This window comes from Salvelinus sp. IW2-2015, linkage group LG13, assembly GCF_002910315.2.
Source record: "Salvelinus sp. IW2-2015 linkage group LG13, ASM291031v2, whole genome shotgun sequence".
Classification (NCBI taxonomy): domain Eukaryota; kingdom Metazoa; phylum Chordata; class Actinopteri; order Salmoniformes; family Salmonidae; genus Salvelinus; species Salvelinus sp. IW2-2015.
Window position 1 is genome coordinate 15,255,624 of NC_036853.1, and position 23,932 is coordinate 15,279,555.

A 23,932-nucleotide genomic window follows, 5' to 3' on the forward strand; every position below is an offset into this window, starting at 1 on the left:
AGTGGTAGGCCTGATCACCGACAACAACGAGACAGCCTATAGGGAGGAGGTCAGAGACCTGGCCATGTGGTGCCAGGACAACAACCTCTCCCTCAACGTGATCAAGACAAAGGAGATGATTGTGGACTACAGGAAAAAGAGGACCGAGCACGCCCCCATTCTCATCAATGGGACTGCAGTGAAGCAGGTTGAGAGCTTCAAGTTCCTTGGTGTCCACATCACCAACAAACTAAAATGGTGCAAGCACACCAAGACAGTCGTGAAGCGGGCACGACAAAACCTATTCCCCCTCAGGAGACAAAAGATTTGGCATGGGTCCTCAAATCCTCAAAAGGTTCTACAGCTGCACCATCGAGAGCATTCCTGACTGGTTGCATCACTGCCTGGTACGGCAACTGCTCAGCCTCCGACCGCAAGGCACTACAGAGGGTAGTGCAAACGGCCCAGTACATCACTGGGGCCAAGCTTCCTGCCATCCAGGACCTCTATACCAGGCGGTGTCAGAGGAAGGCCCTAAAAATTGTCAAAGACTCCAGCCACCCTAGTCATAGACTGTTCTCTCTGCTACCGCATGGCAAGCGGTACCGGAGCGCCATGTCTAGGTCCAAGAGGCTTCTAAACAGCTTCTACCCCCAAGCCATAAGACTCCTGAACATCTGGTCAAATGGCTACCCCGACTATATGCATTGCCCCCCCCCCCCACGCCACGCCACGCCACTCTCTGTTGTCATCTATGCATATAGTCACTTTAATAACTCTACCTACATGTACCTACTACCTCAACTAACCGGTGCCAGCGCACATTGACTCTGTACCGGCACCCCCCTGGATATTATGTTATTTTTTACTTGGTCTTTAATTACTTGTTACTTTTATCTCTTGTTCTTATCCATATTTTTTTGAAACTGCACTGTTGGTTAGGGGCTCCTAAGTAAGCATTTCACTGTAAGGTGAACAAACACCTGTTGTATTCGGCGCAAGTTACTAATAAAATTTGATTTAATAGTAGTACTACATCCACTTTGAGGGAATAGTTGGCCGTCAGGATTTCCCCTCATGTCAGCATGTGTTACATGTCATTTCTACCTCACCCTCATCATGTCGTGGTTGCTGAGGGAACATGTAGTTGGTGAGGACCCTCTGCTTGGTCTCTGGATGAGCCTCGGTCTGGAGAGGGATCAGGGCCTTGGACTGCACACAGCACACATCATTAACTCTTCAAGTACCGCTGATACACAGGTATTACATCATTAGAATTCATCAGTAAATGTCAAGTAATTTCTTCCTAACAAAACAACACATAAGATCATATTTACCTGATTGTCTGATAACCAAAGAGCAGCTAGATCTTTTAGTTTTGTGAAAGTGAACGGAAGGTTTTTTAATCTGTGTAAGTGAGAAGAAGACAAAATAGGGAGTAAGAAGGCATTTCATCTAATTGAGTACATGTTTTGTTTATTAAACTTCAAAAGGTTACTTMATTTGCGATTAAATGTGAGAAGTGATTATGTGGAAATAATTCAGACAAGTGGCTTGAGCTCAACTTCACATCATTCTCCACAGAGTGTGTGAGAGGCACATTGTGTTCTGATGTGTTCAAGGACACAGATCGACATATAGTCCAATGTGAAAAGCCAAGACTATTCCTCTGCCAAAGACAATCACAGCCTGCCTGCCTCTGACTGACTGACACCCACCACACAGGAAAGTTAACCAACACACAAAGGGGAAAAGTAAGTTACCGTGGCAACACGCTCAGTGAACTTGGCTTTGACAACAGAAATCTGTCAGTGGGAGACTGTTGACGGCTACCGTAGGTAGAACGAAGCAGGGTTGGAGTGACTGGGTCCTCGTTCTGAGGAAGCCTATGTGGTTGAACGCTCAGCTCTGTGGTGTGTGGTGCCGCGTGTGGACGCAGGTCTGCCTAATGGGTGCCGTGTATTTAGTGATAGTATAGTTTAATTACCTTGGATCCAGTAAATCACTGGCAGAGCAACTAAACATCTCATAAAGAGCTTAATTAGCCCGGGGGCAGGGGAAGTGCTTTCTAATGTTGTGCAGCTATCTTAATGGGCCATTAGCAAAATAATAACCACTAGTTTATATAAACTCCTCAGAAGAATGTCCCATTCCACCTACGCGCTATGTAAATAAATAGACACACAAGCCTACAGTATTAAGCTGTTTCCTTATCAAGGAGAGTGTGAGGAACATATGGATTCACTGTGTGTGTGTGTGTGTGTGTGTGTGTGTGTGTGTGTGTGTGTGTGTGTGTGTGTGTGGTGTGTGGTGTGTGTGTGTGTGTGTGTGTGTGTGTGTGTGTGTGGTAACCAATAGTAACCTATTGTCGCTTAAATTGAGAACATGTAGCTTGGTCATCTGCCCAATCTCGTCAGGTAGAAACTCCAGCTTATTGGAGCGTAACGACATGACTGTCACATTCTTACAGTTCCCAATCTGCAACAAAAGGGAGGCAAGCATACATTTCAATGATCACTTTCCATCTTCCATGCACCAAACCACATCAATTACAGAAATACATGCATTGTGTGAGTGTACAGTGGGGTCTGGAATTATTGGTTCCCCTGATAAAGATGAGCAAAAAAGAATGTGTAATATAAATAATACACATAATGAGATGCACTATATATATACATAAAAGTATGTGGACACTCCTTCAAATTAGTGGATTTGGCTATTTCAGCCACACCCGTTGCTGACAGGTGTATAAAATTGAGTACGCCGCCATTGGACTTTGGAGCAGTGGAAACGTTTAACCATCTGGCAGTCCGTTGGACGAATCTGGGTTTGGCGGATGACAGGAGAACACAACCTGTCCCAATGCAGAGTGCCAACTGTAAAGTTTGGTGTTGGAGGAATAATGGTCTGGGGCTGTTTTTCATGGTTCGGGCTAGGCCCCTTAGTTCCAATGAAGGGAAATCTTAACGCTACAGCATACATTGACATTCTAAACAATTCTGTGCTTCCAACTTTTTGGCAACAGTTTGGGGAAGGCCCTTTCCTGTTTCAGCATGACAATGCCCCCCTGCACAAAGCAAGGTTGGTGTGGAAGAACTTGACTGGCCTGCACAGAGCCCTGACCTCAAACCCATCGAACATCTTTGGGGTGAATTGGAAAGCCCGACTTCAAGCCAGACCTAATCGCCCAACATCAATGGTCGACCTCACTAATGCTCTTGTGGCTGAATGGAAGTCCCCGCAGTAATGTTCCAACATCTAGTGGAAAGCCTTCCCAGAAGAGTGAATGCTGTTATAGCAGCTAAGGGGGGACCAACTCCATATTAATGCCCATGATTTTGGAATGAGATGTTCGACGAGCAGGTGTCCACATACTTTTGGTCATGTAGTATATATTGTATGCTCAAAAACTATATTAAAAATTATATTTGTTTTATACTAATACAATCGCTCTTGGTAAAGTTCATGATGCCATTGACCTTAACAAGGACCCCAGGACCAGTGGTAACAAAATAGCCTCATAACATCAAATATCCACCACCATATTTTACAGTACGGATGAGGTATGTTCTGCATATGCATTGTTCTTTCGAAGGCCAAACCCACCATTGGTGTGTCTGGCAAAAGAGCTCATGTCATCGGACCTGTTTTGCTCATCTTTATCAAGGGATTGAATCATTCCCAACCCCACTGTATGTGTATGTGTGTATAGGATCAGTGTGAGGTTATTGGTGTGGGACAGACAGACGTACCTCCCTGGGTAGTTCAACAAGGAAGTTCTCATCAGCAGAAAACGTGCGGAGGTTATGCAGGTAGCCAATGGTTGGGGGCAGGGACTCCAATTCATTACAGCTGCAGTCAAACTCCTCTAAAAGCGATAAACTGGGTAGAGATAGAGAGAGGAGAAAGAGTCCCTTAAGAATCCTTCGTGCCACAGCTACTTTCACTTGGTTAGTTATTGGTGTAAGAGCAACAAATTAATAGACGCAACATAACCAACACACTATCTACAATAATACAGGCAAAACAACCACAATTCTGCATAGATACTCTACTTCACATGTCTTTGATGTACCATGTTAATATTTGCATATCATTTTGTTAAGAACCTATCAAGCACAGACCTACTTCATTCGTCTGCTAAAAATGTGCTGTGAATTTTTGAAGTGGAACATTTAGATATATCATAATGATACAAATATTATTTCACTCAAACACTGAGGAAAAGCCACCGGTAGATTCATTTCAGCCACAGGTTGCATTATTTGTTGTTGACAGATGGAGCCTCAGATGTTTGATCCCTCCTTGGTGTCCATGGAAACAAATAATAATTGGGTTCCCTTTAAGACTAGATGCATCTAAGACATGTACAAGCTACAGAGGTGAAAATGGTCAATCAAGTGGATTCGTGAGAATCATGACAATATTCAAAAACCATGACTTGATAGAATGAGATATTCCTCTAGAAGGCAAACTAAAATTTAAAAAAACTGATTTGAACAAACTGTATTAATCCCACGAGGGGAAATGAATCATTGATTTTGCTGACTCCCTTTCACTATCAGTATCTGGTGGTGTAGCATCTCGTTTCAATCAGAATATAATCAACAGTATGCTTTTAAAAATATATATTGAATAGTATTCTCCAATTGAACTTCATGAATGACAAACTTCACTCTATATCTTATACTCTAAAGCCACAGTGTTTATTGAGTCAAATGCCCTTGCCTCTTTGTCACATTTGAAAGGACAATGGATTTGTAAGCAAAATCAACAACTGTCCAGCTTTAAAATGTCCTCCCACAGCCTCCAACAATTCTAAATTCAAGCTCCAACAGAGCGTATAGTGTACAATGTCAGTGTATATGACCAGGAGAGGACGAGGGGAAGAGTTGCCTCCCCTCACTGGACAGAGTTCATTTGTATTTATTGTACACACAGCAGAGTCATTAGCTCAACATTTGTCCCAGCTGGCCTCCCATATGCAGGACTTTCACTGGATACCCTTCCCTGGCTGGAACATACAGTACAGACAGGGAACGTTAAGGTGAGCACTTGCCTGAATAAACATGCTGTGGCGAGGAGGAACGTGTACAGGAGACAGTGATTCGCGGTCTACTTACCCTAATTTGGCGCGTCCACTAAGTGGCCCATTTTAGATGCATGTGAAATAACCACAACACACAAAACCGACCAATGACAAACCAAGAAAAAAAGGTGCACTGAAAACAGTATCACAGGCTTGGGGATAAGGATGAACATGACATGATGAGCTGTAAGTTGGTGACCCCTGACCTATTAGATCACAGTCTCAATGACAGGGCATGTTCAGAGTTGACCCACAGAATTTCCTCTGACTCAATATATTTTCCAGATTAAACTTTTGATATAATATATACAGCATATCATTAAAACAAATATATTAGGCCGGCTGTTGAAACTGCAATACTGGCACAGAGTCAACTCCTCTCAGACAGCCATATTCCACAACAAATGAATGGCACACACCCAAAATGTCAGTGCACATTTTGGAACAATGGCAAGCCGGAGGGGGGAAGAAAGAGAGAAAGAGAAAAAGAGAGAGAAAAAGAGAGAGAGAAAGAGAGAAAAAGAGAAAGAGAGAGAGATGGATAGATCTATCCATCTATCTCCTCTCAGTGCCGCCAACTGAGACACAATGTACTGCATCACTCTACTTGGTGTGAACAGTGATGGAACCAATCAGCGTTAGTCAATGTGAGGTGAGAAGGAGCAGCAAGGAGAAGGTGCCAGACTCAGCAGAGTTTCAGAACCCTTCTATCCACAGGCCGTGTTGAATACAGCTCAGCTCAGCAGCAAACCAGCGGCGGCGAAGACGAGATTCAACGTGTCAACTGGTTTTACCATCAAAATTGCTGTCTCTGACGCCTTTTAATTTGGTTATGCAATAGATGCCCTAAAATTGACTGCCATTCAGTTTCATGATAGATATTAACTAATAAACAAGACTTGGAATGTAGTTTAGCTTTTGGCGTAATAATTTCAAAACATTTTATTCAACTTGAGGGGAGTTCTGGGATTGCAATCTAAGAAGTGTATGTAAACAAAATAGTGCAATCGGTTTCATAATCGGTCTCACCTTCCAATGGTGTTAGGCAGTGAGGTGAGCTGGTTGTCATCCACTTTTAATGTTGTGAGTTTTTTCAACATTCCTGCAATAGAGACAAACACTCATTTGATTATTTAAAAAAAGGAACAAACAAAAAGAAAAAGCGAAGAACACAGTTAAAAGGAATTATTCAAACCCATTGCCAACATAATCCTCTTACCATTTCATTAATTTACAGACAGGAAATTATTTAAAAACTTACTAAGTACAAAATAACTTCATAGTTTGTGTAAATTAAATCCCAGGATTCAAACAAATAAATGTTTCACTCCAAATACAAAGGACATTTTAATGACGCAAGCCATTTGATTGTTAATGACAAAACAACTCAGGGAAATGCACTCTCAGATAACAACCTCCGAGAGGAGCCACCATGATGAATGCAGTCATTACAGAATTAATCATCCTCTCTCGGCCTTCTTTCCTAATCATCCTTTCTTGATCCTTTCTCTATTCTCTTTAACCAGGAGATACCATTGGACGCAGACGGGAGAGAGCAGAGACAATCTAACCAGGAGATAYCATTTGTTGCAGACGGAGGAGAGGTGAGACAATCTAACCAGGAGATACCATTTGTTGCAGACGGAGGAGAGCTGAGACAATCTAACCAGGAGATATCATTTGTTGCAGACGGAGGAGAGGTGAGACAATCTAACCAGGAGATATCATTTGTTGCAGACGGAGGAGAGCTGAGACAATCTAACCAGGAGATACCATTTGTTGCAGACGGAGGAGAGCNGAGGAGAGCTGAGACAATCTAACCAGGAGATACCATTTGTTGCAGACAGAGGAGAGCTGAGACAATCTAATCAGGAGACGCTATTGTTGCAGAGGGAAGAGAACAGAGATGTTCTATGGCCTCACCTATGGTGTCAGGCAGATGCTGCAGCATGTTGGAGGAGAGCAGGAGGTCCTCCAGGGACTCACAGCCAGAGATGTCAGTGTCCAGGCTTTCAATCCTGTTTTTAGCCAGGTCCAGGTAGCGCAGCTGCCTCAGCTTCCCTATACACTTCAGCAGCAGGGGAGGGAGATACATGGAGCGATGGATGTTAGAGGGGGTGGGAGACAGAGCAAAAAAGCAGGGGTTTGAGAGACAAAGCGAATGGATGTTAGAGGGGTGGGGGGAGAGAGAGCGGATGAGAGCGAGAGAGCGGGGGGAGAGAGAAGCAGAGAGCGAGAGCGGGGGGAAGAGAGAGACGAGAGAGCGAGAGAGAAGAGAGCAGGTTTGAAGAACATGGACAGATGGATGTTAGAGGGGGTGGAGAGAGAGAGAGAGACAGAGCAAAGAAAATAGGAGTTTGAGGGAACTTATTTCAAAGGTTGCCCTATGGTGGTGCATCACAACCCCATGCACTGACCCACATTAACTAACTAGCGCATCACTGCCCATACACAGACTTCATCAGCCAATGACAAATGACACAGACAGATAATGGAGGTGTAGGCCTACCCCAGGTGTCGCAGTGAGTTGTTGTCCATCCACAGCTCCTTTAGGTTATGGATCTGCTCCAGGACTTCAGGCTGAAACACCAAACACACACACATTACGTCTGGTCTAGAACAACCAGCGCAGGGGGCTGGACAGTAGAAATATCCCAAAACTAGGGCAGAGAGATAAGAAAGCCCTGGCAATTTTGTCTAATGGGCAGGCTGGCGAGTGTATGTAGTTTTAAGTAAAGGAAATGCGGTTTTAACACCAATCAATATAAGAAGTGAATAATCTCATGCCACAATACCAATAGGCATAATTACTAAACAAAGTAGGCATGTCAATGAGCATGCACAATGAGTGGTGCAAGAGTCGCTCCTCCAGATGTATTCAGAATATCTCACGTTCCGTATTCTATAATGGAAACGGGGTGTTTGAATCTCTCACGGGCCCCAGAGGGGGTAATGAACTATAGAGTACTGTGAGATGTGTTCGATACAGACGTGTGGAGAGGCCTAGCCAGACTGTGTGACTATCAGGACTAAAGGCTCTACCTGACTATGTGAAATCACTCCATTAGACCAGCCTGGAGACTAGGTTGACAGACCTCACAGTCCTTCATGCTGCCCTAATCAATTCCAATCTCTCTCATGCATTTCTTTTCGCAGCATGGTGTGGCTTTACTCAGTGGCGTAGCACAGTTTAACCGGGGCCCCCGCAAGGTTCGAGCAAGGACAGGCCTTTTTTTTGTCTATAACATTTTCTATGCCATGGGGCGTGGAGAAAAATGTGAAGTTTTATAGCTAATCTCTTGCTATTTTACACATTTTGCCATGACGCTGAGAGAAAATGTTGCTGTTTAAGAGCTAATTTCCTGCGATTATATACATATTGCCATGAGGCTAACAGAAAGATCATCAGCTTAAAGCAAATGTACTGTATTGGCCTATGACGTGTTCATATGCTATCTGGGGGGCTGGGGGTATGCTACGCCTGTGGTTTTACTAATCGATAAGGACTCCAAATGGTATTCTGGAATATTATCTATTATTTATTCTCACAGTTGTGAGGGTAGCTACAGTACCTTGTGTATTCACTAAAAAGTTGTGATGTTTTATTAAGTTTGGAAAGGGCATGCTCCTAAAAAACTGGATGTGCTTGTTTCAGTTACATCATTTGTGATAGAAGTTGATAGAATCTCAGGATGGAATCAGGCAAAACCTAACAACAACAAAAACAGGAGGTACACAACCACTTCCTAAAACAATATTGAAATTCCTACAGTATCAACAGAGCCTTTACAATATAGCAATCTAAAATCAAACTGATGCCATGCAAATTCTATTAACTACTGAACCAGAAATTGTTAGCAAACTTCAAACAAAAACGAATTAAGTTTCCTTCCCACCAAGGGTATAAACAAGGTTGACTGGCATTGGGTAATGGAAGAGCTGCTAAAAACTCTCTCTGTAGTTTCTACCTTCCCTCTACCTTCCCAAAACATCACACAAAATCTCCAAATCCCCATTAAACTCATGAAGTGTTGAGTGTAATATGAGTCACTACTCGCAATCTACAGTACAGTAGCGCTGGAGTCAGTACAGTAGCACCACACTGTTTTGCTTGTAAGTTTTAATGAGAAACAAAGAGAGGGGTTTGGTTGGCACCTTGTCCATATCTCCGGTTCTCTCCGGATAGAGATGAAACACTTGGTTAGTGCTCGGCGCCATGGAGCTTCCTGTGCAGAGGCATGTCTTCTTGTCAATCTTTGAAGCTCCGCGATGTAATTGCTGATGCCATCTACTGCTCTGCTCTCTACACCGGCCCTCTGAGCACCAGCTCCCCCCCCCCCCCCGMACCYCTCTACCTTCCCCAGGCAGGGACTAATTAGGAAACTTTCCTCACAGTACTCCCTGAATCACCCTCTATCATCACAGTGACACACACCTCAGCATCTGTTCTTGGCTCAGCTGGACCCACATGTGCTGAGGTCATCACCTCTGATGTTGCACTTCCCTGTAGTTCTGTCAGTGGCAGACATTTTTACATCTGCATCTTCTGCTTTGCATGTGCTTAGCCTAGAGTAAGACAGACAACGTTTTCAGTCTCATTCATATCAATGAGCTGCTTGTGCTGAATGTCTTCTTATGTCAAAAAAAAATCCTGGTCTTATACATGTAAATGTTTGCAGTTTAGTAAAACTGAGTATTAATATACAGCTTCTCAGCTGAAGACTGATTGCTACTAAAATAAGGCATGAGCTTAAATCAGTTGGAGAGAGCTTTCATCTAGCCTCTGGTCCAGTCAGCCTCTTAGAAGCTCTTTTGACTGAAAGCTGTCTCCCTCCACAAAACAATACCAGTAAACCAGGGTGGATAAAGTCCATTCATTATCAGGGCTGAAAAGCACTTACATAGTCTAAGATTCACCAGAAAAACAATCAGCTGAAGAAAATGCATCAGGCATGTTGGCACAAAGTATAGGGTAGACAAGGAAGCAACAACAGCTTAAGGAATGTGAGAAAATGCACTCTATTTTCCCTGGGCTTCAAAATCACCAGGCAATAAAGCTACACTAGAGGGTTCTATCTGAGGGGAATTGAGATGGCAATTGGTAATGTTGCTCACACTATCAGCAAAAATCAACAGGAGTCCTTGAATGGGGATGAGGTAGAGCAGTGGTTCCCAACCAGAGGCACTAGGACCACAGGGGGTACTGGCCCTATCCACCAGGGGTACTTGAGAAGACTCATGAGACCATAGGCCTACTGGTAAAATGCACATGAGGGGGTACTTCAGGCAGAGCAAAAATCAGTTGGTGGTAGAATATCTGAAAAGGGATGGGAACCACTGAGAGAATGAGATAGGTCATAAGTAGAGGGAGAAATGCTTGTATTTAAGTAGGGCACAGATTGGGAGTTCAGACTATTGTATGAGAAAGAATAGGAAAACATTGGAGTCATTCTGAGCTGAGTATTTGTGCCGGTCTGTCTTTCCCCTTGAGTGAGGAGGCGGCAGGTGCTGCTGTGTGCATGACAGAGGGCTCTGTGGAGGCAGCCCGGGCCTCACACTAACAGCACGTTTACAAATGCACAATTAAGGCATCAGTGGGACCTGTGGCACAGAGCATGTCATGCATGGCTTCAGCCAGCAGCTCTCCCCAGGGCTCCCCAGTCCTCAGCCCCAGTCCCAGCAGAGTGTGAGATCTTGTTAACCAGGGATGACTTGGAGACGTTACGTTACACCCTTGAAAAGCCTCCCTCCCTCCCTGAGCATTCTGCATCCTCACACTTCATATCGCCCCCTTCCAGATATCCCATGGATTGTTGGTCAATGACCATGCAGCATTTTGATCAAACCTTGCCCTCACAGTACCTCTCTAGTGTATCATCAATTTCCCATTCTGAGAACCTGGGAATAGTATGACTGTTCGTATCTCCCTCCTCTGTTCTATTACTCTGCTCTAATCTTGAGGGGTATACTACAATGCAGGATCAATGAGTTAGCCAGCTAACTGGCCTAAATATTCTGCAATCATGTTTACATTGTTTCGAAAGATAAGGTTGAAATGGGCATGGTCTCTTTGACTCAACTTCCAAAAACACATATCTAGGTTTAGCTTTCTTAATGAACCAGGAAATCAATAGTCATTTCTGGTTGTTTATCAAAGTTAACTGGCTAACTCATTGATCCTGCTTCCGGACCACTAATCAGTGAGATAAATACACAGAACACGGTCCAGAGAACAGCCAATAGGATGAAAAGGGAGGGTTAAAAGAAAGGTAAACTAGTCAAATCACTAGCTAAAAAAAACACAAATCATGGCTTACTCTTTGGTTTCAGACTCAATGTTTTCTCCAGACTCTGTGGTCATTTACCGCTTACAGACCAGGCGATTGATTTAGACAACCACTAAATTAATGTGACATGGCCAGCATCAAGCACAGTGCAGGGGGATAGGGCTGGATTGTTTGATAAATTCCCTGCCATTGTTTACTCCAGCTCCAACAGCCAATTAAAATGTGCTCGGTGGTGGGTGTCCTGATGTGCCAAGTTGTGCACATTTGAGCTACCCTAGTAAATAATGCATCAAGTGTACACACACACACACACACCAGCCTGCCTGCACACCCACCACCCACCCACAGGCACGCACTCACGCACACACAAATGCCTGCCCACCCAAACACGCACAGCGGGCGGGGGAGCAATGCTGGAGACCTAATGAGGGTGCAGAGCAGATTGAGGGGGGTCCTGCTCTGGCTTGTCCCCCAGGTCTTCTGGGCCATGGATGCCTGTGTGGTGAAAGCTGCTGTCCATGTGACTGGCGTCTTCAAACAGCCTCTTTTCTTACCAGTTCAGTGAATTCATTGCTTCCCAAGTCTAATCGCTCCAGCTGTGACAGTCTGTGTATTGACCTGCAGCAAACAAGAGGGAAGAGCCTCAGATTTTGGCATAGAAACAAAGTCCCCATTTAGAAAGGCCAATCACCAGCAACACTCCCTCCAAACCAGGCTTCCTGCAACTCTGCCATCCCAGAGGGGTATGGCATGCTAGCCAGACATCCCCACACATTCACATAATATTCACTGCACATTTAAACAGCTCAAATCAAAACAATGCAGTTAGTTAGTTAATGATTAATATAACATGAAACGGCTTTCTCCATTGCACCAGGCAACACCTCAAATTAGACTCGTTCATACATGCAATGTAATGTACACAATGTCAGCCGGGGAGAGCAATGTCAGAATGATTCAATCTAAGATGTTTTGCACTGCATTACTAGCTTATTGGCTTGGTATTGCAGAGGACCTTTGTCTTGAGTGGTGAATAGTGAGCGTCCATTGGTCAAATCACTAAAGCAGATACTGCTGTTTTATGTCATGATATAGAGCAGCTGGCCCACATAGCAATTAGTCAATTCCAATAATGATGTGAGAACAAACAGATCAGAACCCTCATGGCAGAATGTCTCCCCATCCTTCATAACATATCAAAGCCTATGTGTTATCTATACCCTTCCTCTAGGATACACTTCCCCTCCAATGACTCAACGGTAACATGATAAACTCATTCATTGAATGAGGACATTAAACTTATCGTCAAGGGGAAACACATTTCAGTTGGTTTACACAGATGAACAAACATCCCTTGCTGTGCCACAGCCGAGGTGGAAGAGGAGGAGTTTTACTTCATTCAACTTTGTTTCTCGTGTGGGGGATAAGTTTATTGGTCATGTTTGGATAAAAATAGTTTTCAATCAGGACAACTGAGGGAGCCAGCATGCACCAACTAATGTGAGCAGTGTGTGTGTCTGTCTCTGGGGCTTGCAGCTCAGCACTCTCCACTATGATAAATAGTAACATCATTGGCTGCGCTCCACTGGCTACACTGTACACACACGTTCCAACATGGGGCCTTCTTCACATTTCATTTAGACATCAAATAACAAGGCCTGAGCAACAGGCACTGGCCACAGCAATGCACAGTTCCCCTCTGACACATGCTACCCGTCGCACAGAGAGAGACAGATGGCTTTTACTTTAGAAGCTGCTATTTACCATGATCTCACACTAATCTGCCCATTAGAATTCCAGCCTGGAATGTTACTCAGGCTATTTGGCCACCGGGAGGTGTATATTTCTATTTGTACTTATTATGGATCCCCATTAGCTGCTGCCAATTAAGGCAGTTATACAATTTTWAAAACATAACACATTCACAACACATGAAGTGTGCCCTCAGGCCACTGCTCTACTACCACATATCTACAACATAAAAGCCATGTGTGTGTATAGCGTATATGTTATCGTGGTATGCATGTGTCTGTGCTTGTGTCTCTTCACAGTCCCGCTGTTCCATAAGGTGTATTTTTATCTGTTTTTTAAATGTAATTTTACTGCTTGCATGTGTTACTTGATGTGGAATAGAGTTCCATGTAGTCATGGCTGTATGCAGTACTGTGCGCCTCCCATAGTCTTCTTGACTGTGAAGAGACTTCTGGTGCCATGTCTTGTGGGGTATGCATGGGTGTCCGAGCTGTGTGCCAGTAGTTCAAACATGTCAAAACCTCTCAGAAATACAAGTAGTGATGAAGTCAATCTCTCCTCTACTTTGAGCCAGGAGAGATTGACCTGCATATTATTAATGTTAGCTCTCTGTGTACATCCAAGGGCCAGCCGTGCTGCCCTGTTCTGAGCCAATTGCAATTTTCCTAAGTCCCTCTTTGTGGCACCTGACCACACAGTCCAGGTGTGACAAAACTAGGGCCTGTAGGACCTGCCTTGTTGATAGTGCTATTAAAAAGGCAGGGATAGACTTCTCCCCATCTTAGCTACAGTTGTATCAATATGTTTCGACCATGACAGTTTACAATCCAGGGTTACTCCAAGCAGTTTAGTCACCTCATCTTACTCAATTTCCACATTATTCATGACAATATTTAGCTGAGGTTTAAGGTTTGTGTGGTGCAGGGGTAATGATAAAAATCGAAGCCTTCCATATGCAGTAGTATCTTGGGCAGGGTTGGATGATTCATAGGGGCTGTATGGGCATGTTGGCTGCTAAAACTGTCAGGGCTTTCATTAACAGACACGTTTCATGGTTACATCAGTGGCTTCTCCATAAGAGAGAGGGGACAGATCTGAGGTGGGTAGGCTGGCTAGAGTGCAATGGGAAGAGGGATATCATTTATTTGAGATGCTTGGGGAAAACACAGACATTGTAATAAAGGACTCTACTAACATGTGGATAGCTAACACTCAAAGAAAGTTCAGCATGATAGTTCTCTCTATTTGCAGGAATCAGTGATATTGGCTGCAAGTTACCCATGAAGTTCAGTGAAAAGTATGTTGGCAAAGAGCAAAGTTTATTTTATTTTGACCTTTCCTTTCAATCCCATGATCAAATACGCCTCTGTAGCTAACACTATCTGCCCAGGTGAGGTGAGGTCTCTGTGTGCTGAGTCACTCACTTTGGCATCGTTTTCAGGTGGTTCTCTCGCAGTTCCAGGATCCGTAACTTGGAAAGTCTGAAAAGTAGAGGATGTCAAAAACACACGCATCCACAATACAGAAAACAGATTTTTCCATCTCAGTATTAATACATGTTAATGCTATGCATAGGACAGTAAAACATGACAGTAAAACATGACACCCCAACCTTAAATTCCATTACACTGAGCCCAAGAGTAATACCACTGCTGTTTTGATAAATCCTGACTTTTTCTCCATTCATCATCAATCCAGATAGGAGATGCTGCTAAGTGACAGATCGAATTGACTGGGGGGGGGGGGGGGGGTGGTCCAAAGTAGGGGAGGTTTGTAAAACAATTTGTTTGCTTTGGGGAGGGTTGTGTATTTTTTGGAGTGGCATAGGGTAGGGTAGTACGTTTTTTCCCTGGTTACATTAGCTCTCTGCTCGTATTTTTCAATAAACAACGCTTGACTTACTTTTGATATTACCTAATAAAGTTTAGAATATTTCTTATGGTTTAGTATGGTGTAGCTATTATTAAGCTTTAGCTACTGCAGGCCTATGATATGAAGGTAGTTCGCCCCGGTGCTTCAACTGACTCTAACAGTTGAACTGTTTCAGACTACCTCTATCTATCAGCGCCTCCATGCTCTGGACACTACGCTGACAGACACAGCAAACCTTCTTGCACAGCTCACATTGATGTGCCATCCTGGATGAGCTGCACTACCTGAGCCACTTGGTGGGGTTGTAGACTCCGTCTCATGCTACCACTAGAGTGAAAGCACCGCCAGCATTCAAAAGTGACCAAAACATCAGCCAGGAAGCATAGGAACTGAGAAGTGGTCTGTGGTCACCACCTGCAGAACCCCTCCTTTATTGGGGGTGTCTTGTTAATTGCCTATAATTTCCACTTTTGTTCTATTCCATTTGCACAACAGCATGTGAAATGTATTGTCAATCAGTGTTGCTTCCTAAGTGGACAGTTTGATTTCACAGAAGTGTGATTGACTTGGAGTTACATTGTGTTGTTTAAGTGTTCCCTTTATTTTTTTGAGCAGTGTATATGCCCTGATGCATTTCGTGCTGATCTCTGACAGCTGAACCGCGGGGTGGACAATTATTGTTTTAGGAAAGTAAATGTGGCTCATTTGGCCAACATCCCTCGTTTATTGATGGCGCTGGCTGCGCTAGGTTGGATCTGAATGTATATCGATGTCCATAAAATTTCTTAAATGTCAGGTAAATTAAAATATTCCCTGTCATGTTATCTGGTGGCAAACTCTGAAATGGCATATTGTTTTTATGAAGATGTTAGAATATTCACATTCAAATCTGTTACCAATTGGATGGAAACCTAGCTATAAACACATTAAAGACTCTGGCAAGAGTCCAGTGTACCTTTGATTATGCCTGCACATCATGGTTCACCAGCAGCCCCAAACATCTAAAGAATAAGCTACCAGCCAAACAAGCGTGTAAGAATTGTACTTAAACTTGCCCCTCATACTCATCTGGAGGTTGAGAATGTTTTCGTCTCTATCTCTGTAATGTGTCTGTATATATTTCATTGTATATGTATTTAGGTAAAAAATAGCGAACACAATGGAAATAAATCCCAGATCAATCAATAATTCAATCCAAACTGTGCAGCAGGCGCTTGGTGAATGGAAAAAGACATCTGTTGCAAAACACCAAAAAGTTGAATGACATTCAGAGATTGTCAAGCAAAGCCTTCGATATTGGGTATCAAAATGTTGAAAATCTGATTTTCCCCCAGCTGATCACTGTCTGCAGACGGCTCTGATCGTAGGCTAATGAAACAGGCAGGGAGAGAGTCTGTGGTGGTCGGCGAACGCTCAACCTTCTGACCCGTAGCCCTGTGTGGCATCGACTGGGCCACAAAAGCAAGCTGAAGTGGCAAAGTCGATATCCACGTTCATAAACACATGGTCGCTACAGTTATTGTTATTTGTGGTCATAAATATTATTTTGAGTTAATTCGATGAAGAGGTAGGGTGTTCAATTAAGGGTCATGTGAAAATATTTATAACTTTGGGGAGGGGGGTGAATTTTTGTTTTAGGACACCTTGAGTTGGACGGCCCCTCGCCCCCAGTACATTTAGATCTGTCCCTAAACCATTGCTTTATTCATGCAAGCCCCAGGCAAGTGACGTTTACAAGGCGTTGTGTGCAGAGAATGAAGAACAGTCTGTTTGAACCCACCCAGGCATACTGGTAACTGAATAAAAGCTCCTATCCAATCCATACACAGAGGGCCTCTCCTTCTGCAACTGAGGGCCCTAGGCCCCACAACACCAGAACATGGGAGGCTATAGGCTGAACTCACCTCCCAAAGTTGGCGGGGAGGTATTCCAGAAAGGCATCGTTTAAGAAGAGCTGTGTCAGGTTGAGGAGCTGGGTGAAGCCCTCTGGGAGCCTACAGTGGAGAGATGGGCAATGAGAGGGACGGAAAGGAAGAGAGAGAAAGAATCCCTGTGCAGATGTCATCACAGTACAGTACCCCTTGGATATAAAAAAATTACACAGCACGGAATAAGTACAAAAAGAAGCTCCTCAAGGACAATCCAGAGATACTATTTGCTGACCRCTACAAAGAGGGGAACGTAAGCAACTTCATTTTCCACACAGACCATCCCCTGGCATGGCACAGTGCTATAAGACCACACTACCCCTATCTCAAGAGAGAGGGTATTGGCCCAGGGTGGAAACTCAGAATACTAGACATTGAGGAAATTGAAACAACCTCTGTCAACATGTATAAGTCTGGGACAGTAATGGTTCAGGGCATGCTCAAGCAGTTCCAGCAGGACTTTTACGGGATCAAAGAGAGAGCACATCAGGAAAAGCTCTCTCTCGGTGACGATTCCCCCATCCTGGGTCTGAGTCTGATCACACCTCTTCAAACTGTCCTGCAGACGAGGATAGTCACCCTCCCAGCACTGAACACACCCAGGTCCCACAACTGCACTGCTCCTCCATCATTGAAAGGAATGAATTCACAGAGCTGGAGAGAGACATGGAGCTCAGAGATTTAGTCCACACTATCCAGACAGAACAGACCCACAAAACAGATCACCACAACAACAGAGAAACACATGGCACAGCTAACAGCAGTGAAGGAGGAGGGAGAGAAACACATGGCACAGCAGTGAAGGAGGAGAGAGAGGCACACATAACAGCACTGGAGGAGGAGGTGAGAAAGCTGAGGTGTTACAGACACTCCCCCAGAGAAGCCAGCAAAACAGCCTACCTCAGACCCGGACCACAACACCACAATGGGACCGACAACATAGGACCCACCAACCCAACAGACCCCACCCCCTCCTAACAGCCCCCGTCAGCTCCACCGATAGCTCTCCTGACAACCCCCACACATCCATTGAGGACACACAAAAGCCAGAAATGGTGCTCCTCATTGACTCAAATGGCAAATACATTCAAGATAATAAACTTTTTCCCAAACAGAAACTGGCTAAACTCTGGTGCCCAAACACTAGGCATGTCCTAGAGCTGTTGTCAGAGGACAGACTAGGGTCCCCCAGCCACATTATAAATCACACGGTCACAAATTACCTGAGGGCCCAGCAGGAAAGGATGGCCACAGCACTCAACGGAGTGATTGAAAAAGCTTCTTCCACTTTCTCCAACGCACAAGTGGTTATCTCCACCCTGCTATCACGAAAAGACATTCACCTTGCCACCATACAGCGGGTGAACGCAAGCATTTCCCGTGACTGTGCCTCAAAACCTAATGTCTACTTGGCCCACCATTCCACCCTGGACTTGAACAACCTTTACCACCAGGTCCACCTTTACAAGGCAGAAATCCCAACTTTTGCCAGGACCCGGAAGGACATCACCCTCAACCGCAGCCCCAGCACCTCACACAGGAGCAGCGAACACCCTGCCCAGACCAGCGAGACACCCTCCCAAACCTGCAAGACCCTCTCCCGAAGGACCTGCACCAAGAGGATCTACACCCAGACCACAACTTCACGAGCCACACCCCAACCAGCTGATACCATCCCAAACAAACCCTGGCCACACCCTATATAGCCCCCCCCAGATCAGACCTATGCCCCTTCTGCCACCCCCCCAACCTGGAATATACAAGGTCTGAGGTCATCTGCCTTTGGCCTAAAGAGCAGGAACCCAGACTTCATCAAAGAAATTGGAAATAGAGACAGTGTCATCCTACAAGAAACATGGTATAGACGAGACGGACCAACTGGTTGCCTTTTAGGTAACAGAGAGCTGATAGTCCCATCCACCAAACTACCAGGTGTTAAACAGGGAAGAGACTGAGGGGGTATGCTTATTTGGTATTTTTCAATTTTATTTATTTAACCTTTATTTAACTAGGCAAGTCAGTTAAGAACAAATTCTTATTTTCAATGAGGGCTTAGGAACAGTGGGTTAACTGCCTTGTTCAGGGGCAGTACAACAGATTTTTACTTTGTCAGCTCGGGATTTGATCCACCAACGTTTCGGCTACTGGCCCAACCCTCTAACCACTAGGCTACCTGCCGCCCAGAGCAGACCTAACCAAATCTATTTAATTAGTAAAAACAGGAACATTTTACATATGTCTAGAAATTAATAAGGAAATTATCTCAACAGAGCAAAATGTCCTCATGTGTGCTACCTATATCCCCAATAGAATCCCCATACTTTAACAATGACAGCTTCTCCATCCTAGAGGGGGAGTTCAACCATTTCCAGGCTCAGGGACATGTACTAGCCTGTGGCGACCTAAATGCCAGAACTGGACAATAACCTGACACTCTCAGCACACAGGGGGACAAACACCTACCTGAAGGTGACAGTATTCCCTCACAAATATGCCACCCTAGACACAACTATGACAAAACAACCCCAAAAAATGGGTCACAACTCCTGCAGCTCTATCGCAAGCTGGGTTTGTACATAGTCAATGGTAGGCTTCGAGGAGACTCCTATGGTAGGTACACCTACTGCTCATCCCTTGGCAGTAGTACTGTAGATTACTTTATCACTATTAGCAGTTGATGTTATTCTTCAATAACACAGACCCCAAAGTAAATCAGGGGGAGAAAAATAGGTTTATTCAAATAGAACAAATCATAGTTGTTATGCTGGGAAGTAGACGATCATTCTTCCCTGTCCTCAGTGATTCTCCCCACAGAACTAAGTGCCAGGATGTAGTTTTATACCCCCAACCCTAGCCTGTGGTTGACCAATTAGAATTCCTGGCAATAACATTGGGCCAATGGCCAGATAACAAGTATCCTATTTCAGGCTCAATGTATGGACAATTTGAACCAATGAGAACTTGCCACATGTAGCTATGAGTCCCGGACTGACATTCCTCCCATGTCTCTGACACATTAATCATTTAATCCCTATTACAGAAAAACAACTATTTCCACTGATTGTTAATTCCCTCTTGACCTTAAGTCCTCTGCGTTGTGTATTTATCTTAAAATATTATTACATCAGTGACCTCAAATCAGAGTCTCTCAGAGCGTTCATAGTCAGGCCATTAACACCCCTATCAGATCACAGCAAAATCAATCTACTTAAACAGAGCAATACTCAATCATGAGGAGGCATCAAAGTCAAAATAACTGCATATTAAGAAATGCTATAGATGGAAAGAAAGTAGTGTAGAAACCCACCAAAAAACAATTAGGCAACAACAAATTCAATCCCTTTTAGACAACTTCCTGGACAAAACATTTCACTGTAATAGTGAAGGTGTAAACTTGGCAGCATAATGCCTAAACAGTATATTTGACCTTTCAGCTTCCCTATCAAATCTAAAGATTTCAAGCACAAAACCTAAGAAAATCAACAACAATGACAAATGGTTTGATGAAAAATGCAAAAACCTAAGAAAGAAATTGAGAAACCTATCCAACCAAAAACAGAGACCCAGAAGACTTGAGTCTATGCTTTCACTATGGGGAATCAATAAAACAAAACAGAAATACACAACAGAAAAAGAAGGAACAGCATGTCAGAAATACACTCAATGTAATTGAAGAATCCATAGCATCTAACCACTTCTGGGAAAATTGGAACACAATAAACTAACAACAACACAAAGAGTTATCTATCCAAAACAGAGCTGTGTGGATAAACCACTTCTCCAATCTTTTTGGCACTATAACAAAGAACAAACAGCAAAAACATATACATGATCAATTACAAATCTTAGAATCAGCTACTAAAGACTACCAGAACCCACTGGATTCTCCAATTACACTGAATTTTTTTATTTTTTATTTCACCTTTATTTAACCAGGTAGGCAAATTGAGAACACGTTCTCATTTACAATTGCGACCTGGCCAAGATAAAGCAAAGCAGTTCGATACATACAACAACACATAGTTACACATGGAGTAAAACAAACATACAGTCAATAATACAGTGAAAAATAAGTCTATATACAATGTGAGCAAGTGAGGTGAGATAAGGGAGGTGAAGGCAAACAAAATATATATAAAAATAAATAAAAATATACAAGTAAAAAAACACTGGAAGGTTGGTTTGCAGTGGAAGAAAGTGCAAAGTAGAGATAGAGATAATGGGTGTGCAGGCAAAAATAAACTAAATGAATACAGTAGGTAAAGAGGTAGTTGTTTGGGCTAAATTATAGATGGGCTATGTACAGGTGCAGTAATCTATGAGCTGCTCTGACAGCTGGTGCTTAAAGCTAGTGAGGAGATAAGTGTTTCCAGTTTCAGAGATTTTTGTAGTTTGTTCCAGTCATTGGCAGCAGAAGACTGGAGGAGAGGCGGCAAAGGAGGAATTGATTTTGGGGTGACCAGAGAGATATACCTGCTGGAGCGCGTGCTACAGGTGGGTGCTGCTATGGTGACCAGCGAGCTGAGATAAGGGGGACTTACCGAGCAGGGTCTTGTAATGACCTTGGAGCCAGTGGGTTGGCAACGAGTATGAAGCGAGGGCCAGCCAACGAGAGTGTCAGGTCGAGCGTGGTGGGTAGTGTAAGGGGATTTTGGTGACAAAGGTGGCAACTGTGGTAGACTGCATCCAATTTATTGAGTAGGGTATTGGAGCTATTTTGTAAATGACATCACCAGGTCGAGGATTGGTAGGATGGTCAGTTTTACAAGGGTATGTTTGGCAGCATGAGTGAAGGATGCTTTGTTGCGGAATAGGAAGCTAATTCTAGATTTAACTTTGGATTGGAGATGTTTGATGTGAGTCTGGAAGGAGAGTTTACAGTCTAACCAGACACCTAGGTATTTGTAGTTGTCCACATATTCTAAGTCAAAGCCGTCTAGAGTAGTGATGTTGGACAGGCGGGCAGGTGCAGGCAGCGATCGGTTGAAGAGCATGCATTTAGTTTTACTTGTATTTAAGAGGCAATTGGAGGCCACGGAAGGAGAGTTGTATGGCATTGAAGCTCGCCTGGAGGGTTGTTAACACAGTGTCAAAAGAAGGGCCAGAAGTATACAGAATAGTGTCATCTGCGTAGAGGTGGATCAGAGACTCCACCAGCAGCAAGAGCGACATCATTGATGTATACAGAGAAGAGAGTCGGTCAAAGAATTGAACCCTGTGGCACCCCCATAGAGCTGCCAGAGGCCCGGACAACAAGACCCTCGCGATTTGACACACTGAACTCTATCAGAGAAGTAGTTGGTGAACCAGGCGAGGCACATCATTAGAGAAACCAAGGCTGTCGAGTCTGCCGATAAGAATACGGTGATTGACAGAGTCAAAAGCCTTGGCCAGGTCAATGAATACAGCTGCACAGTATTGTTTCTTATCGATGGCGTTACGATATCGTTTATGACCTTGAGCGTTCTGAGGTGCACCCATGACCAGCTCTGAAACCAGATTGCATAGCGGAGAAGGTATGGTGGGATTCGAAATGGTCGGTAATCTGTTTGTTAACTGGGCTTTCGAAGACCTTAGAAAGCAGGTAGGATAGATATGGGTCCTGTAGCTGTTTGGGTCAAGAGTTGTCCCCCCTTTGAAGAGGGGATAACGGCAGCTGCTTTCCAATCTTTGGGAATCTCAGACGACACGAAAGAGAGGTTGAAGAGGCTAGTAATAGGGGTGGCAAACAATTTCAGCAAGTAGTTTTAGAAAGAAAGGGTCCAGATTATCTAGCCCGGCTGATTTGTAAGGGTCCAGATTTTGCAGCTCTTTCAGAACATCAGCTGACTGTATTTGGGAGAAAGAGAAATGGGAAAGGCTTGGGCGAGTTGCTGTGGGGGGTGCAGTGCTGATGACCGGGGAAGGGGTAGCCAGGTGGAAAGCATGACCAGCCGTAGAAAAATGCTTATTGAAATTCTCAATTATAGTGGATTTGTCGGTGGTGACAGTGTTCCTATCTTCAGAGCGGTTGGAAGCTGGGAGGAGGTGTTCTTATTCTCCATGGACTTTAGTGTCCCAGAACTTTTTGGAGTTTGTGTTGCAGGAAGCAAATTTCTGCTTGAAAAAGCTAGCCTTGCTTTTCTAACTGCCTGTGTATATTGGTTCCTAGCTTCCCTGAAAAGTTGCATATCACGGGGGCTGTTCGATGCTAATGCAGAACGCCATAGATATTTTCTGTTGGTTAAGGGCAGTCAGGTCAGGAGAGAACCAAGGGCTATATCTGTTCCTGGTTCTAAATTTCTTGAATGGGGCATGCTTATTCAAGATGGTGAGGAAGGCTTTTAAAAAATATCCAGGCATCCTCTACTGACGGATAAGATCAATATCCTTCCAGGATACCTCGGCCAGGTCGATTAGAAAGGCCTGCTCGCTGAAGTGTTTCAGGGAGCGTTTGACAGTGATGAGTGGAGGTCGTTTGACGCTGACCATTACGGATGCAGGCAATGAGGCAGTGATCGTTGAGATCTTGGTTGAAAACAGCAAGAGGTGTATTTGGAGGGCAAGTTGGTTAGGATGATATCTATGAGGGTACCGTGTTTACGGAATTGGGGTGGTACCTGGTAGGTTCATTGATAATTTGTGTGAGATTGAGGGCATCAAGCTTAGATTGTAGGATGGCTGGGGTGTTAAGCATGTTCCAATTTAGGTCGCCTAGCAGCACGAGCTCTGAAAGATAGATGGGGGGCAATCAGTTCACATTGGTGTCCAGAGCACAGCTGGGGGCAGAGGGTGGTCTATAGCAGGCGGCAACGGTGAGAGACTTGTTTTTAGAGAGGTGGATTTTTAAAAGTAGAAGTTCAAATTGTTTGGGAACAGACCTGGATAGTAAAACAGAACTCTGCAGGCAATCTTTGCAGTAGATTGCAAACACGCCCCTTTGGCCGTTCTATCTTGTCTGAAAATATTGTAATTAGGGATGAAAATGTCAGAATTTTTTGGTGGTCTTCCTAAGACAGGATTCAGACACGGCTAAAACATCCAGG

At 44.1% G+C, this 23,932-nt stretch overlaps 2 protein-coding genes across 2 annotated transcripts in view; both read right to left on the bottom strand.

The window, feature by feature from the left end:
* Window positions 1-7,163, bottom strand: part of LOC111971847 (leucine-rich repeat-containing protein 7-like) — a 44,556-nt gene extending 37,393 nt beyond the window's left edge. The window contains exons 1-7 of the mRNA XM_023998649.2: window positions 6,992-7,163; window positions 6,098-6,170; window positions 5,103-5,120; window positions 3,732-3,861; window positions 2,342-2,457; window positions 1,317-1,386; window positions 1,092-1,191 (exon numbers count right to left, since the gene is read on the bottom strand). Of these exons, the coding sequence (XP_023854417.1) occupies window positions 1,092-1,191; window positions 1,317-1,386; window positions 2,342-2,457; window positions 3,732-3,861; window positions 5,103-5,120; window positions 6,098-6,170; window positions 6,992-7,163 (679 nt within the window). The remainder of the gene's footprint in view (window positions 1-1,091; window positions 1,192-1,316; window positions 1,387-2,341; window positions 2,458-3,731; window positions 3,862-5,102; window positions 5,121-6,097; window positions 6,171-6,991) is intronic.
* Window positions 7,164-7,573: 410 nt separating this feature from the next.
* Window positions 7,574-23,932, bottom strand: part of LOC139028579 (leucine-rich repeat-containing protein 7-like) — a 74,707-nt gene continuing 58,348 nt past the window's right edge. Inside the window, exons 5-8 of the mRNA XM_070446361.1 lie at window positions 16,884-16,973; window positions 14,532-14,588; window positions 11,910-11,973; window positions 7,574-7,648 (exon numbers count right to left, since the gene is read on the bottom strand). Of these exons, the coding sequence (XP_070302462.1) occupies window positions 7,574-7,648; window positions 11,910-11,973; window positions 14,532-14,588; window positions 16,884-16,973 (286 nt within the window). The remainder of the gene's footprint in view (window positions 7,649-11,909; window positions 11,974-14,531; window positions 14,589-16,883; window positions 16,974-23,932) is intronic.